The 17,617-nt window shown below is 40.6% G+C and overlaps 1 protein-coding gene across 1 annotated transcript in view; it reads right to left on the minus strand.

The window, feature by feature from the left end:
• nme7 (NME/NM23 family member 7) overlaps positions 1-17,617 on the minus strand; it is a 33,638-nt gene that overhangs the window by 2,846 nt on the left and 13,175 nt on the right. The window contains exons 8-10 of the mRNA XM_049587759.1: positions 14,752-14,816; positions 13,106-13,174; positions 11,905-12,006 (exon numbers count right to left, since the gene is read on the minus strand). Of these exons, the coding sequence (XP_049443716.1) occupies positions 11,905-12,006; positions 13,106-13,174; positions 14,752-14,816 (236 nt within the window). The remainder of the gene's footprint in view (positions 1-11,904; positions 12,007-13,105; positions 13,175-14,751; positions 14,817-17,617) is intronic.

Raw genomic sequence — 17,617 nt, forward strand, 5'->3', positions numbered from 1 at the left:
GAAATATAAAAACAAGTCCTGTGTGAAAGACAGAGTGGAGTTTTGAAACTGAACATCCTGTACTGTTGCATGTTACCAAGACACAGTGATTACTCAGCAACTAAACATGTGATCCAGCAGAGGAAGTGACCAAACACTCACACTCAGCAACCTTTTTACACTCTCAATAGTAATAAAGGGACAGATTACTACTGTTTGCTTTTTACATTTCAGAATTTGAATGTTAACCAGAGGCAAAATCTCAGTCTCTTGGTATAATACTGCAGCAGGTATTGATACTTTTGGCTCACTACATGATTTATGTTTAAATGACATATTCCAGATAACAGTTTCCATACTCCTCTCTATAAAAGGCAACAAATTAAATATAACATTCTTACCTTAAAATATTCTCTCATTACTGTACATAGCAAATATATTAAGGAGACACTTAGTTCCCCTTTTCACTGCTCACAAGTGCATTTTTTTGTCCAGGCAGTAGTTTCATCTTGTGTGTCTGCTCTTTTTCTTTCAACATCAGACACTCCCAAGGTCAAAGCCGGGCTACTCCTGGTGCCTCCAGGAAATGCAACCCTCCCACAGGGTCCACCATCAGGGGAGGGACAATGTCTAAATAATTAATTCCCCAAGACGACTATTAACTCTCAGGGGATGCAAACAGTATACGACATATATGTGATGTTCGAGCAGTAGGGTCAACATCAAAGCATATATACTTCAATCTGATCAAAGTCGGCCACTGTTACTTAACGTCTCTCTTCTTATCAGAGAATCAACAATATAACAAGGTTTGTTTCGTCTCATAAATAATCTGACCGTGTCTTATGGCAGGGAAACATTCCCTATGACAAGTTCTTTATCCTCCTGTGGTTTATGAGAGCGCACACAAAAGGCAGGAACAAGTTTCAAGGTCATGAATCAACTTAAACAAAAGTCTCCCGGTTCTAATGATCGGTTGTACAACACAGCATTGAATTGACTATGTAAGAAATAAAATCTACTGCGGGGTTCAAGGATCATGGGAAATGTGGATCACCTGGGAACTACGGGCCAGCAAATGAGTTCTTTTTTAGCTCTTTTCCAAACAGTGTTGGTTTTTGAAGTTAAACATTTGTTTATGATGATTAATGTGTTTTTCCAACAGGGCAATAAAAGAGTCAGACCAAAGTTCCATCATGCAACATACAACATACAAAGGATCTATAAGCCTAAGTTTAAATACTGTATGTTACTGGGTTTTTTTTGGTTCCCAGCCTTAAGCCAGGTGGCAACATTAAAAAAAAGAAGAAGCCAAATTTCAAGCATGCCGACAAACACAACTGTGTCAATGAGGTGATGATCTTTGGCCAAATGGCGGTCATGTTTTTCAGTCAATCAATTTGATCTCATTGGATCAGAGTAAAGTCCTTCTGGGGTCAAACCTCTCTTCTCGTGACTGAACACTGTAAAAGCTTCACAACTCAAATTGCAAAAGAACGAAGGGACATGGACGTTTCAAATGGTAGTTTCCATTTACACATTCAGCCACTGTGGAGATGTCAACGGCTCAAGTCGAGGGAAAACTCTTTCATCTTAGTTTCCCTCGGGATTAATAAAGTCTTTATCTATCTAATTTAAGCACATGTGTTTAAAAGAGCATAACATCAGTACGTTGTAAGCTGTAAGCGGGTGATTTCCGTCTGTCCCTAGGGACAGGTCGCGGGGGCAGCATGCTGAGAATGGTACATCCCTCTTCTCACCAACGCTTTCCAGTTCCTCCTGATACATAATCCCTCCGGCCTGTTCTGGCTCTGCCCCAGGGTTGCTACCAGTTAGATGTGCCCAGAAACAATGGGAGGCAGCTGGGAGGCATCCTGATCAGATGCCTGAACCACCTCAACTCACCCCTTTCGATGTGGAGGAGCAGCAGCTCTACTTCAAGCTTCCTCCAGATGTCTGAGCTCCTCACCCTCATCTCTAAGGCTGAGACCAGTGACCCTACAGAGGAAACTCTTTTCAGCCACTTGTATCGCAATCTCATTGTGATCACTACCAAAAGCTCATGACCATAGGTGAGGGTGAGAACGTAGATGGACTGTTAAATCAAGAGCTTTGCCTTCCGCCTGAGCTCCCACATCACCACCACCACTGTCCAGTTCAGTGCCTGCATTACTGTGGACGCTTCACCAAAAAAACCTATCCATCCCAGTCTCCATTTTACGCTCACTCACGAGCAAGACCCTGAGATACTTGAACTCCTTCGCTAGGAGCAGTAACACTCTCCCGACCCATAGGGGGAATCCTTCATTTTCCAGCAGAGATCCATGACCTCAGACTTGGAGGTACTGACTCTCATCCCGACTGCTTCACACTTGGCTGCAAACCGCTCCAGTGCACGCTGGATGAAGCCAAGAGAAAAATACCGACCCAGGAAAATATACACTTAACATCTGACATGAGAAAAAAAAAACTGCTGAGAACACAAATCCTCTGAGAGGTCTCCTTGATGAGTCATATAAAGAAGATACTGAGCTGGGGAACATAGGATCCTGGGAACATTAATACGCCCCCGCACTTTTGGGGTTATAAATATTGAGTGGCATGACCCTAGGGATGGCAATGTTAATTCGTTGGTCAGTCCACCAGTAGTCCAACTCACCGGATATAGACTGTGGCTATAAGCCTGCCACAGGCTGGCTTTTTAGGCACGACAATCTCCTTCCCTTTCACTATCCGTGTTACTTTTTTCAAATCCCCTTCACTACGAAAAACAACACATGCCTCAGAGCTAACAACCTGCACACTGAAAATGGCAAGTTAGGATGAAGATTTGGATGGTAAGTAAGGCATGCCTGCTTTGTTCTTTAAGTGAAATGTTGTAAAGATCTACGTCAACAACAACCTAGCACCTTGGAAAAACCTCTGTCTCACAGGTCTCTCTTACCCGAAGTTGATCCAGAGAAATATCTCAGCTACTAGCTGACATTCATGGTCTTCAGACGATGAATCCTGCTTAACTTGATAATCGACTGTTCCTTTAGCACCACCAGCCATGAGATCAAAATTGTATTTTTCGCATACAAATACCTGCTAAACTAACGACATTCCCATCAGCCTCTGCTGTACTTTATGTTTGGTGCTAACATGTTAGCATTAGGGATGTCAAGAGTTAACTGGTAATCGGTTAACCACAGAGAATTTGACCAGTTACACATGTCAGTCTATAGGTTCATTTTGCCATCTTCAGTTTACTGCACTGAACACTACCTGGGTCTGGTAGGAGCTAGCAAGTTAGCTGTGCTGCTCAATCAGTGATAACCACTAGTAACGCCGACCCGACCCACAGTGTTGCTGTAGAAACATTGGGCTCATCCTCCTGTCTCCCCAAGCTCACCCCAGTGAGTAGGTGGTTCGATTTTTGAGCTGTAAAACCCTTTTAACATTTACTGTGTTATCATTGTTTGCTCTTTTACCAGCATTAGCAGTGTCAGCACTGGTAATGGTGCTAACATTGTTATTAACAATGCTAAAGGGGTCTTGTGACTCAAAATGAAGCTGCTTACTAAAGGGGTAGACCTGGCGAAGACTGGAGGGTGGGCACAATGTCTCAGCAGCAACGTGTTTTGGCACCAGGACAGATTTGCCAGGTGTAATTGCTGACTGAGTGGTAGCTGATGTTAGCTCCCACCCTACCCAGGTGGAGCATAGTGCATAGCAGCTAATGAGCCATTGGAGACCCAAGGGTGGGCAGTGGGCGTGTTTCCACATGTTTGCTGCCTGTCAGCAAAGCCAACAGATATAAAACAAAAGGCAGGATGAGCAGCCTTGCTGTGTCATATTACAGCCTCACAGAGCTGCTAGCATGGCTGCAGATTCTTAGTGGTCAAACTGAACTTGCTTGCAAAATGACTTGTAATAAATTTTGCCATTGTAGTCCAGTGATCGTTTGGCAAATTCAATCAACACTACAGAAAGTCTTCACAAAAACGGTTATTATAAAACTCAAAGTCAGTTATTATCAGCTAAACTGTAACAGTGGTTTTTCAAGTACCATCATCTGGCTAATTGGTATAATTGTTAGCATCAATCAGATTGTATCAGTCAGACAGACGTTCAACAATTAGAAACTAAAGCAGAACTTCTTACATGGCTGCTCAGTTGTATAATAATCTTTGTCAGTATAATGAATTGTGTCTGTATGTCATTGGTATGTGTCTCAGGAAACACAACACAGCAGCTTGTGAGTACAGTAACAACCTACAAAATGGCCCTGACCAGACAGTGACCTGTTGTTTATGTGTCGCATGTCACATATGACTGAAGCGAATGATGGTAAAGGGAAAATTAGAGATAAACTTAGAGATAAACTTATGATAAAAGAATTCTTTGCAAAGCACTGCTCTCTGTAATTACATTAGTTACTCATGAGTGACCTACTGTCAGAGTTTAATTTGATTTTATTGAGTCCCATAGTGTGCTAGACCGATGTTCACCTAACGACTGCTGCCTTTTGTGGACAGTAATGGCCGGGGCAGAGTGACCTGGTAGTTACATGACCGTCCAGAACTCTAAAAGTTTCACGTCTGATCGTTCATGCTCTGCTGACTGTCCAGCCCTGCTGAAGTGAGGGAGTCTGACCACAGTGGATACCAGTGTGGTTTAGGCACATTTAAAAAAAAACCAGGCTCGCTCCATTTCAGTCACTGTGTTATCGAAGGATTCTGCCAACCCAACCACTAACAAACATGCAAATAGAACAGTGTTTCCCCTGGAGTGACTGCGTTAGCCTGGCTGAGAGGGGGGAGGGTTCATGCTAACCCAATTACACATTCATTGTATCACCTACCACCACACCAAATCCCTCTCTCAAATGCAACACTGATAGTTCTTCAAAGCTTCTTTAAATATGTATCAGTCCACAGTCTACATGAACCACGCTTTGCAATTATTCAGTAAGAAAAATATGTCACTATTAAAGCTGGTTACATTACAGCTGTTACTCCCATTATTTTCCTCTTCCAAAACAGTGGTGAACAACACCAGGATCAAATGCCAGGAGTTGAGTTTTCATTCAAACAAAATCCTAACTGTTGTGTTAAATGTGTGCCAAATGAAGCACACACAGAGCACACTGGGCCAATGAGGCATTTTAAAACGCTATTTATAAAAAATGGGGTCCGGCACAGTCCACATAAAACGCACCGCAGCCACATTACATCACTTCCAGCAAACTTCACAGAGAACAATGAGGGCAAAACAGCATCACTGATCCGTTTAAACCAAATATTCTCTGGTGTGGCTCAGCTTTAAACACAAAAACACAGAATCTCTCAGCATGTTAGAGTGACATTTACTACAGAGCCTGTTTGTAACCTGCAGCCTACTGACAGCATTATCTTCACTTCACCTACTCAACTGACTTTAGCAGTAAAAATAACAGACACTCCACTGTCCTGCTGTCATTACAGACATGTGGAGTGACCACAGACACTTTCCTTGCTCATGGATTCACTGTGATGCACCTCTGCAGAATGAATATGGGGGAAACACTGTAATGAATATCTGGTGTTATTTTTGGCATGACAAATGCTAGTTAAGGTGAACAACTGCCGTAAACATTTGAAATAACTCATAACTTTTCACCTGAAATAAAAAAAGGCCCGTGGTTGAATTTCCATTTTGATCAAAATCCCCAAAATGTGTTTTTATCTGGAGATTTATCTAAAGATTACTGTATTTCATTTTAACAAATAAGCTGCAGAAAAGTGCCATGTACACCTTGGACAAATGTCTTACCTAATAAATAATAATAATAATAATATAAAATGAAATAAAATAATATGATCAAATGAAATAAAATAATATAAGATGAAATAAAATAATCAGAGAAACACAAATCTTGCCATCACAAATCTGAAAGATGTAATAAAATTAAATTTCATGTGTGTTATTTATGACACACCTCATGTGTCTTGACCTCAATCACGAGGCATGTAACTCTTGTCTTATCATAGATTTATAGCTTTATAGCTGGAATGGTATTTCTTGTGTTTGTATTACACCATACTATCTTTTCATGTTTTATTACTACAACTACTACTACTGTCTGTTGGCACACTGCCCTTTTGTGTTTTTATTCTATATAAAAATTAACCATATAAAGAATACATTTTTGCAATGTAAATACAAAATGTCTGCTCTGTGTAAAAATATTGTCTTTAAAAGCAGTCACAGATTTCTGTAATCTCCCTCATATTACAAAACTTGAAAAAAGCAATCCCAGTTTGTTGCTACAATTTTCAACATTAGGTTTAATCAACGACAAACTCTCTTGGTTTTAAAAAAAGAACACTGACGTGTGTAAACGGGGTGAATCAAGTTTCTGTCCTGCTCAGATGGATCTTTTGAGTGTACTACAGTGCACTAAATTTAGCATAGTGACTGGCTACCAGGAACAGCTGATATCTTTTTCCACAAAAGCATTACGCAGATGGGTCAAAAATCAATAGGAAAAGCATATTTTTAGCCAACATGATGCATGGATAGTGTCTTAGCCTCCTGCAACAGGAAGTTCAGGCCTATTTGATCATGTCTTATACCCATCATCTACAGTAAGACAGAGTGAGGCACCATGCTCTGCTCATGTGTAGTGGAGGGCACAGATTTATTAAGGTGCTGATTTAAAGAGGAAGTAATAAAACACAATGGAAGAAGGTAGAGAGTTAAATCTGGGTCATGACCGTAGTGTCTGTCCACTCTGATATCAGCACACATCACAAGACAGAGCACGGTCACATGCCTGAGTTGGTACAATTCAAAGCAGCTATGGGTGTGGAGGTGTGAATACATGAGGCAAAAATACAGTACAGGATGTATGAATGCTGTATGAAGAGGTCAGAATGTTTATTAATAGTTAAGGGTCAGTTGTTTGTGGTAAGAACAGATTATTGATTAATTCCAGAGTACTTAAGACTAATCTATAAACAACTGAGGTCTTGTGTGAATAAAAACACATGACTACAGAGCTGAAGGGCTCGATGACCTCAAACACACTTTATCATATTAAGAGTTGATGGCAGATCAATTTAAAGGGATTTTTCAGATTTTTTGAAGTGGGGTTGTACAAGGTACTGACTTATAATCACTGTATTGCTCACAGTAGATGGTGGTCAACACGCTCCAGTTTGAAGAAGCAGGCAGGAGTACCACCACAGAAGACAGGGGCAGCTGCAAAACTTATTTTAGGCACCTCTGAAAAAAATCTTTATCAGTGTAGGTGTAAGTTATATTTAGAATATTTTCATAGTTTTATCTTGCTGTCAAACAGCCCTTTCCAATGAAGAACTGAAGCTGTTATCAATGCTCTCCTTAAATCCAGACTCCATTTACAAAAACAGCAATTTTATATCACAGAACTCAAGATGGGCACGAGTACTTGATTTGGACGTCAGTATTTGTTTAACGTTTACAGTAATCACCACCCAACCCCCCATATGTGAATGTGACTTTTACTTTTATTTTTTCATATTTAAAATGGGTGAAATATTTCATTGTAGAGCTGCGTGCAGCGTATTGCTTCACTCAGTGCCTCCTTGCCCTGCTGTCGCTCTCTCTCTGTTTATCATGAGACTACTGCTGTGGGAGCACTGACAGAGCTAACTGTTAGCATCACATGGCTAACAGTTATCAACCTCTGTAACAGCAGCAACAGAAAGTTTGCTGATTTCTCTTATGTTAACTTTGAATTCATGGTTTAAAAGGCTAATTGAAGCCATGTTGTTTAATAAAGGAATTTCAAATTACACATGTATTTCATTGTTGGCCAATTTACATTTCAGTCAGGAACACTTTTGTCAAAGAAAACTTTATATCCATTTGCAGTATTATATTTAGCGGTATGGCTCTGTTCTGGGGCCCCTCTGCCTTTCCTTGAGCCTATGCAGAAAGCCTCTTCCATGAACCTAAGTGGAAAGCATAAGGTGGAGAGAGCACACCTCTACCCTTCCACGTGCAAATGAGGAAGAGGCAAACTTTCCTGCCCTTCCATGCGCCTACATGGAAAGCCTAAGGCAGGGAGAGCAGCAGCAGAGCACATTCTTACACAGAAAACAAGAGTTGTCGGTCTACTGCTGCCTCGATCAATTAGTTTGTTTGTGCTATTGTGTGACTTTGGTTTTAGAGGGATAGAAAGTCACACAATAACAGAAACAAACTAATTGATCAAGGCAGCAGTAGACCAACAACTCCTGTTTTCTGTGAGGTAAAATGATTCATTTTGTCAAAGGAGTCTGGTGGCTTTAAAGAGGACATAGATGACTGCTTCTGTTCCCAATTAGAAAGGGCCGTCTGATGGCAAGATAAAGTGGAAAAACTATTCAAAAAACATACTTCTAAACTGTTCTGATTTTTGTTAGGTGGCTAAAATACTTTTTGTTGCTGCCCCAATCCACAGCAGCACATTTGCTTATCTTCCGTGGCCAAACCAGGGGCGTGCTGACTGCCATCCACTGTAGGTGATACACTGACTATGGATAAGTTCCTCATATAACCCCACTTCAAAGAATTCAAACAATCCCTTTAAATTGATCTAGCATCAACTCTAATATGATAAAGTAAAAAGTGTGTCAGCTGCACAGTCATATGTTTTTATTCACACAAGATCTGTATTGTTTATGGATTGGTCTTAAGTCAACTGGAATTTATCAATATTAGCTCGTTCTTAGCACAAACAACTGACCCTTCCTTTTTAATAAGCATTCTGACCTCTTTATACAGTCTGGCCTTCCAGTGTTTGTTCAGTCCAACCTGTCAGCCTGATAATGGCGTCTGGAATGTCCTCACACACTTCTTTTGTCAAGAAAATGTCCTGTACTTTGGTACTGAGCAGAACAATGTTAGACGGACACACACGCCCTCCCAGTGACCTCATCAGCTAGCCTCTAACACGCTGATCTAGCCCACAACATTTCTCCTCTGAGGTCTCGGTGCTGCTGAGACTTTCCATTTATCTCGTGTATCAAATGACCGACCTCCACCGAAGAGTAGGAGTGTTAATGTTTAGGTTATTTGTCAGATAACAGAAAGGTGGTGAGTTTGAGGTCACAGAGTTATGAAACTGCTTCAACTCCCAGTTAGTCAGTTGAGTCTGAAGCAATCAAGGAGGTTACAGAGGCTTTAAAGGAGAACAAAGTGTCAGAACGAATGACAGCATCTGAAGGAGAGAGCCTCTGGCAGCAGCCTGAACTATGTCAAATATAGTGAGAAATTTATTTCCCCCCGTATACACTGATGCCACCTTACTGCTCAGATCCCCTTTTTTCAATTGTTCACACCTAAACTGACCAAAACGTGCAGAAGAGGCCGGTGAAGTCAGCGTTAACAGTTTTATCTATAAGCTAATGTGCAGCAAATTTGTGACCAGGTGATGACAAGGACGAGGAGAAAGAGAGACACATTTTTTGTGGCACAATGGCTGCTCCTTTTGTTCAGAGGTGTGCACGGATGCGGAGTCGGAGCAAGGAGTGGTGGGATCCTGGCTAAAAGCTTCACTGGCACAGATTTCATTCAATAAATTACAGGAAAGCAAGGGCTACTTTTAACTACATCCTCCATGTTTGTATTCACAGAGTGACTCCTGCCAGTAAGAACTGTGATGAATGTCAATTTAGACTGATGTAAAAGTCACATAAATGCCAATATGTTCAGACTGAGGTCACACTGCACAAACCGGACCTGTATCTGACTTAGTATTACATATGAAAGAGGGCCCAAAATAGAATTGAAAAAGATCAGATTCCATGTTGTTTGTGCTTTTCACACTTCAGTGAAACAAAAACAAACAAACAAACAAAAACAAAACAAAACAAACAAACAAAAAAAACAGATCAAACTCACAAAAGAGGAAATCATCCATCTGAATGTAGCTTAAGTATTGCAGGAATTCACCCAACCATACAATAAGATAGGGTGGTCACAAAGGTTAAATTATTTTGGCACCAATGGTGTATTTCAGTGATCGTCAACTGACTGAAGCTTTGGCGGACCACATACAGTAATTATTATAATTAGCAAGTTGACCCTCAACTTGTGGGACAGGTTTAGGCAAGCTTACTAGAAAAATATTAAAATTTTAAATGTCAAAAGCAACAAAGCAGCGTCCCGAGTAAGTTATTAATAACTCATAGAAATGTTGCGTGAAATAGTCCACCTTCTCATCCCCTCTCTATGTCACTGTCAGGTCTGAGTCCTGATGATTGTGCTACTATAATGTATTAAGTTCACAGTGTGCGGGTCATATTTTCTGCTGGTTGGACAATGTGAATTGGATACGCTTAGGCAGCTGAAACAAATTCATGCCATATCTTTATTTAATAGGGGCAAACTCACAGCTCTCATTTAATGTTGTGTTTTATTTTTTTTAATCATTATTAAAATAATTGTATTATATTATTAAAAAAAATAGGCTGATTAGGCTCTTTTTTTTTGAAAGTCTACTCCCCACAGTGTCTGCTTAGAAAAACTCTGTCCCTTGGACTAATGTAACTGATGACCCCTGGTGCACTGTCATGTGACCTGGAAATCATTAGCCAATTAACTGACCCCTTTCCCACTCTGTGGCTGCATTGTCGGTCACATTTTGATAGTGGCCTGGAGGACTGACAGAAAGCACAACAAAATAATTAAATAAACTGAATTTTAAAAAAAGAAACAGCAGAAATGACGAGACATGAAAGAACAGAATTATTTTTAACAAGACTGACAGCTGAGTCATGGACGACTGCTGAACTGGTGGGGGAGCTGTGCAGGTGTGTAGTCCCTCATTTTTATGGTGGCAGAGCGTCTTATCATTAGATTTCACATCACGAACCGGCACAGCCCTGCAGCACTGGATCCACAGCACCCAAAATCACACACATGCACTGCACGTGTTCACACACTCGCTCACACACATACACACAGACCAGCTCTGTTATATAGTCATAAAGACCACAAAGTCTTGACAGTGTGCACTGAGCTCGGCTAAAACAACATTCTCCAACTTATCATGAGTTTATTTTGTCTCATTCAAGATTCTTCAAACCCGATACATCTGCATTACTTTTCATGTCATCAGCTTTGAACCAATCAGAGCTTGAAATGAAATAAATATTAAGCTCAGTTATGTAGAAAATACGGAGCTCCTCAGTCACCTGGTTTCCAGCTGTCAGACTTAATGACGCTGTACACCAGAGTTAGATCACACAGTAAAACCTAAACTCAGAAGATTTAGTCAGGCTTATGCAGGATACAGGACAGAGAGAATGCCAAATAGTTGGCTGCACAGGCTCTAAGATAAGATAAGCATTTATTGATCCCCAGAGGGGAAATACACAAATAACTTAAAATAAAAAGGGACACAGAGGAAGGACAATAATGTTGTTGTTGCTTTTTCCAGGCTACACAGTCAAACTCACACAGCAGCAGAAATGGCTTCATTTATAAAGTAAAGCAAACAAATTATATTATTAGAACATTTTTGAGGGGAGCATTTATAGCAGTGCCGTTGTATTAAACTGCATTAAGTTTGGCTGTAGTCAAAATAAAGTGGCAGCTGACCGTATGTTACATATGAAAATGGCATGTGTTGTTTGTAAGAATGTATATATATGTTTATTGTTCATGTCACTTAATTATTTTCTTTTGTTTTTTTGTCTTGTATGTTCAAAATAAATATATCAATCAATCAAAACCAGATTATCTGTTGGCTGTCCTTGACAACAAGGACATTTGAAAACTCATTTCAAAAGGAGGTTGACGGATGGATAATCATTCAAAGAAGACGTATTGATTTTTTACCACATGTAACCAAACGTTTGACATTTCAATTGCAGGAGAGTCTTCCAGTCTGGAGTATAATGAGGAAATAGCAAATAATATTAGACTCACTGGATCAGCAGGTCCACAGAATTCCCTGAATGTCTGCGGCGTGTTGGTGCCATGGATCTCAAGGACCATGCAGGGTCCGGAGCACAGCTCTGTCACCATACTCTGCAGGGAGAGAGACATGGCGACACTTTACCAGGGGTTCCCAACATTTTTACAGCTGAATTTTCAAAGCAATTCATAATATTTGACCCAATATAAGTAGTTATAAAACTGCTAAACTGCTAGGTGGTAACTTGGTAACTTTACTTGCTCGTCAGACATTCCTGACGCCAACTTGCTGTAGATGCCGATAAACCACACCAGCAATTGTTTTGTGGACACATCTAATAGCTATTTCGTGACCTTGCCTGTACCTGAGGGTATGCGATACTTTATTTAAAAATTAAGTTGATTGCTGTCATGTCCTGGTAGTCTTCCCCTATCCCAGGGGATCAATGACCCAACACAGATGCCAGATATTATAGATATCTGGACCCCGATACCAGATTAAATCAAAAATGTATTTGATTGAATCATGAGGTATCGTTGGGGTAAGTGTTGCCTGTAAATAACGGACCTATTAATAGCCAAATGCTCGACTGTACTGCAGCAGCCTCCTTCTCAAGCTAACGTTAGCTGTCCATCTGTAACTGTCACCAGCATCATTTAGTGACATACCACACTGACACTGAATGTTTATCTTCTGTGCCTTAAATATCGGTGTGACAGCCACGGTTAACCTGCTGCTTTCCTGTTTTTCTCCTTATGTGACAGCACGTTTCTTTCCCCCAGAAGGTGCTGGTCTGGTCTGTGTTATATCATGTGATACTGGTGATGTTTCCAAGGTCACCCTGTGCAGCAGTAGATTTTATATTAGCAATACAAAGAAGGTATTTTGCATAACGTATTTTGGGATTTTTATGGAAATATTTTGAACAATAGCTAAGACAAAGTATATTCAAAACATTGTGTCAAACCATTTCCCTGCCTGGAAACAGTCTTTCTAATTTCACAACTTTTCCAGGAATTTCACAACTATGGGACTGATAATGACAACATGCAATGACTCAACTTCAAACAGATTACAACACCGTTAGTCACTTCTCGAGATCTTTACTAAAGATAAGGCAGTGTTTGTGGGTTTTTATTAAATGTAACAGTTGTCAGAAGCACGATGCAGGTACTTGCTATGATGGCACAACAGCGTAGTGTTTATACTCACAGGATACTCCGTGACAACCCCTTTGTACACTTCAAAGAACTCTTCTGCATTCGCCCGGTCCACGTTGAACTGAGAAAAGTAAATATTACACGTGAAAAACAAAAATGAAAGTTTGATAATGTAATATAGATGAAATTAAATATGAGAAAGAAAAACAATAAAAGGCACAGTGAAGGAATTTCCCTTAATCAAATGGAAACACTTCACTTAGTATATGTTGCTTTGAACTGTAACAACAGCTCCATCATCACAGATGACCTTTTGTAATTTCAATAAAAAATACTGATGTACAGTACTAACATCGTCAAGGCTGTGGCATCATGTCCTGGGAACAAAAGGCACCGCATGAATTGTTAATGTGCTCCAACTTATTCCCATTAATGCACACCACACACTGCATGCTGCTACAGAGATAAAACCCTGATTGATTTATTTCTGTCCTACAGCCCAGAATGTGCATCACGTCTGATGTGGCAAAATGAATGGACTGGGAGGTCACTGTTTGCAGCAGCTCAATTATGAGGTCAGGCTGGATCACAGGAAGTCAATACGGTGACCATATTGGTTACGAGTAAAGCTAAGATACACGGGCATAAGAGAACATTATATTAAATACAGTATATGTATCGTTTAATTACCTCCACCAAGGATGTTATGTTTTTAGGTTTGTTTGTCAGGAGGATTACAGAAAAAACACGGGCCTGATTTCCATGATACTTGGAAAGAGCTTATTAAATTTTGGAGCGGATCTGAATCACTGAGCGGATACACAAATTATTTCTCCCTTTCATTGACATTGCAACACAGGGCATTTGGCCTCGTTGGAACAAATGTCATACATCTTAATATCCAGCTGATGGTAGTAAAGTTCAATACTGACATATCACAGCCAAAAGTAGAAACACTATGACTCCAATCACAGTCTGCATTTGCGAGCAGCAGGAATCCTCTGGGGTGGCCTACACGTGTAGCTGCTCCAACTTCACACAGAAAGCAGTCATTATGGAGCGCTCAGTGGTTTCATGCTAGAACTGGAACAACTGTAACACCATGTGTGTGAATGCTAAGTTGATGATTCATACTGGTTTGTGTAATTAAGTTGTTTTTTCTACATGCAAATTTAAATTTGACTCAAGTACAATTTTCTTCCTTGTTTTCAGAACTGTTTTTGATAACAAGCTGCCATTATTTCAGTCGAAGCATTTTATATTTGTATATGTATATTTATATTTGTTATGTTTATATATGATGATAAAGTGTTTTCTGGATTTCACAAATGTATCTTAAGTATGTTAAGTATTTCCACGGTAACTGTAACATTTAGAGAAATATGACGAGGACCAGAAAGAGAGCACACATGACCAATTTTAAAGTCTCTGAATTTGCCTCCTGTGTGCTTCAGAATTGATTTTAAAATACTTTTATTGGTTCATAAAGCTCTCAATGGTCTGAGTCCCACCTATTTATCAGATTTACTTTTATCATATGAACCCTCAGGTCCTCTGGTAGTGGCCTTCTAATTATCCCCCCAAAAAACACGGTGAGGCATTTCATAACTATAGTCCACGTCTATACATTTGACAACACACAGAAAACATATGACAGACTCTACGAGACCACAGGAGAATTATCTGTTAAAGTTTTACCATCTGAAGGGCTGAGATTTCAAATCCAGCTGCAGATATGGAGTTCAGGATCTTCCCAGTCAGACCTGTGAACACATCAAAGCTGTTCATATTTATGGGCTTTTATGAGCTTTATTCTAAGTTTACACAGAGTGACAAGGAAGGAGTTTATTGCTACAATAAAGTCTTCAGTGTGATCCTAAGCAAATAATGTCTTTGGCAGACTTTACTAATTGAAGTGAGGTAAATGACAAGGATTATTATTACAGAATAAGCCATGAAGCCATCATACTGCTCCTATACAAACATCAAATGTTATCTTATGTTGCAATGACCTCAGATTGTACGGACTCCTTTGTACAAAGTACAGTGTGATTGTCTTACAGATGTCCTATCTATTCGAGCAGAGGAGACATTATTTTTGTCCCGACAGTTAACACTTCAGAGAGAGAGATACAGAGCTGTTCCTCTTGTCACTGAGGCAGAGCATTAATGTAAAAATGGTACAACCACAGTGACAAAGGTGCAGCAGTGACAGTGAAGGTCAGACAGCTGCAGACACACATAATTGAAAGAGGGCGCCAGTCTCATAATCTCATTCAGACATCCTGATAAAAAGTAGCCTGTGTTCTCGTCAGGGAGGATAGGTGTCCACAGTTTCCATTAATTCTGAACGCTGCTGTGTGCAATCGTGACTTTCAGTTCGGACCAGCGAGCGCTGATGAATTTCTCTTTTATTTGGGTGACTGCTCGGTCACAGTCCACATGTGTGTATCAGGTGAGTAACCACCGTCTGAGTCCTCTGTGCCCTCCCTGGGCTGCACACAGCAGCCTGCCTAGGATAGGCACACACTCAGCGCAGCTCCCAAAAGCAGCTGGTGCTGTTGCTAGGAGATCCTATTCTGGGTGCCTGGCAACAGAAGCTTCTCTATTCCAGTCATGTCTGAGTGCATGTGCAGCCACAATTTCCCTTATCACCACTGTGATTGGCTGTGTCCTGCACACGTAGCTGTAACGTAATTTGGCCTCCTAAGTGATCTTCAGGGGAAATGTTTGTCATTGAACTGGCTGACTGTCTCGGTTTGAGCTCGGCTGGGCAAACCCCTCAGATTGGGTCACTACTTTTGGCTTGGACCAGATGTATCACCTTACGTCTGAAGGTTAACACTGTTGTCACATTAAAATAGTGACAGTAGTATTAGCAGTTGTTTTGTATTTTACTACAATACCTGTCGCCTTCCTACAAGACTATTCTGATAACTAGAATTCCAGCTTCATGACTGTTTGCCTCCGCGAACCAGTACAGTTTACATCAATGTCTGTGAGAACATGGATGCTTCAAACACATCTGCTCCTCGGGGCAGTAAAGAAGATCTATACAAGCAGCACAGTTTGAAGGTGGACACCCAAGAGGAGTATCACCATTTCAGTATCTGACCAAACGTCTCCCCTTCTGTTCCTCAGATATGATGTTGAATAATGGCCAGAAAAGTGTTTGTGCAGAACATTATGACGTCACAGTGATGCTGACCTTTGACCTTGTGGATATGAAATGTCATCATTTTATCTCACTGGACATTTGTGCGAGATTTTGTCATTAGCAGCATATAAATTCTTGAGTTATGGCCAAAAACATGTTTTGTGATGTCAGTGACAAAGTGAGTCAAAGTGAACGTTTGTGCCAAATTTGAAAAAATTCTCTTAAGGTGTTCTTGAAATATCGCATTTACGAGAATCGGACGGACGGACTGAAACACAATCTGAAAACATATCGCCTGTGTGGAGGCATAAAAACTGACTGAAAATGAACTGAGTCTGACAGACGGACGCCAAAACAGTCAACTAATTGTTAAGAGGGATGGGAATACTTGTTGCTACTCAAAACACCTGCAACATGCGACTACCTCTACAAACAAGGTACATAAAATTAAACAAGCTTCTCACCTCAAATTTCCTCAGAAATTGATTTTGTTGGGAAGGACTTTGAAAAAAATTCAGATTAGACATAATCTCTGTATTACTTGAATATCAGAAGGTGAATGGCGGTGTGTTAAAGAAGTATTTCACTTCTGGAAAGATGGTCTTCTCATAAATCTGGGCTGTCTATGCAGATGTAAGATGCAAATACTTTTGAAACTGGTGCTACCTGACCGGAGAGAACAGAGGAAAATGGCTATTCCATTTGCTTTTGCTGGAGAGGTAAAAAACCTACAACTACCACAATGCACTGCACCACACCAGACCAATAAACGCTCCCACAGGTGGGTGACATAATGTGAGTTGCTCGTCCAAAAAGACAATCTCGTACCACATGTAAACAGTAAGCTAAAATATGATTCTGAAAACATTTGAGGTGAGAAATAGGCAGCGAAGAACATCTAGGTTTTGGTGGCACAGTGGTACAGTGGTTAGCATTGTCACCTCACAGCAAGAGGGTTCCTGGTTCGAACCCAGGGTGGGGGAGCCCCTCTGTGCAGAGTCTGCATGTTCTCCCCATGTTAGCGTGGGATTTCTGTGGGTACTCTGCTTCCTCCCACAGTCCAAAGACATGCAGGTTTACTGGTGACTCTAAATTGTCCGTAGGTGTGAATGTGAGTGTGAATGGTTGTCTGTCTCTATGTGTCAGCCCTGTGATAGTCTGGTGACCTCTCCAGGGTGTACCCTGCCTCTCGCCCAGGGAACAGGCTCCAGCACCGCTGCAGCAATAAGCAGTCACAGAAAATGAATGCATGAATGCCTAGTTTTACCGTTTGATCTTCACAGTACAGGAAACAGTATAGTTTCTTTTCACACACTCTCATGTTACAGCTAAACGGGTACTAAAATATGTTTCTGAAAACACTGAAGGCGAAAAACTGGCAATAAAATAACAGAATCTTGGTTCATA

Source organism: Epinephelus fuscoguttatus, linkage group LG10 (genome assembly GCF_011397635.1).
Source record: "Epinephelus fuscoguttatus linkage group LG10, E.fuscoguttatus.final_Chr_v1".
NCBI classification, from domain to species: Eukaryota; Metazoa; Chordata; class Actinopteri; order Perciformes; family Serranidae; genus Epinephelus; species Epinephelus fuscoguttatus.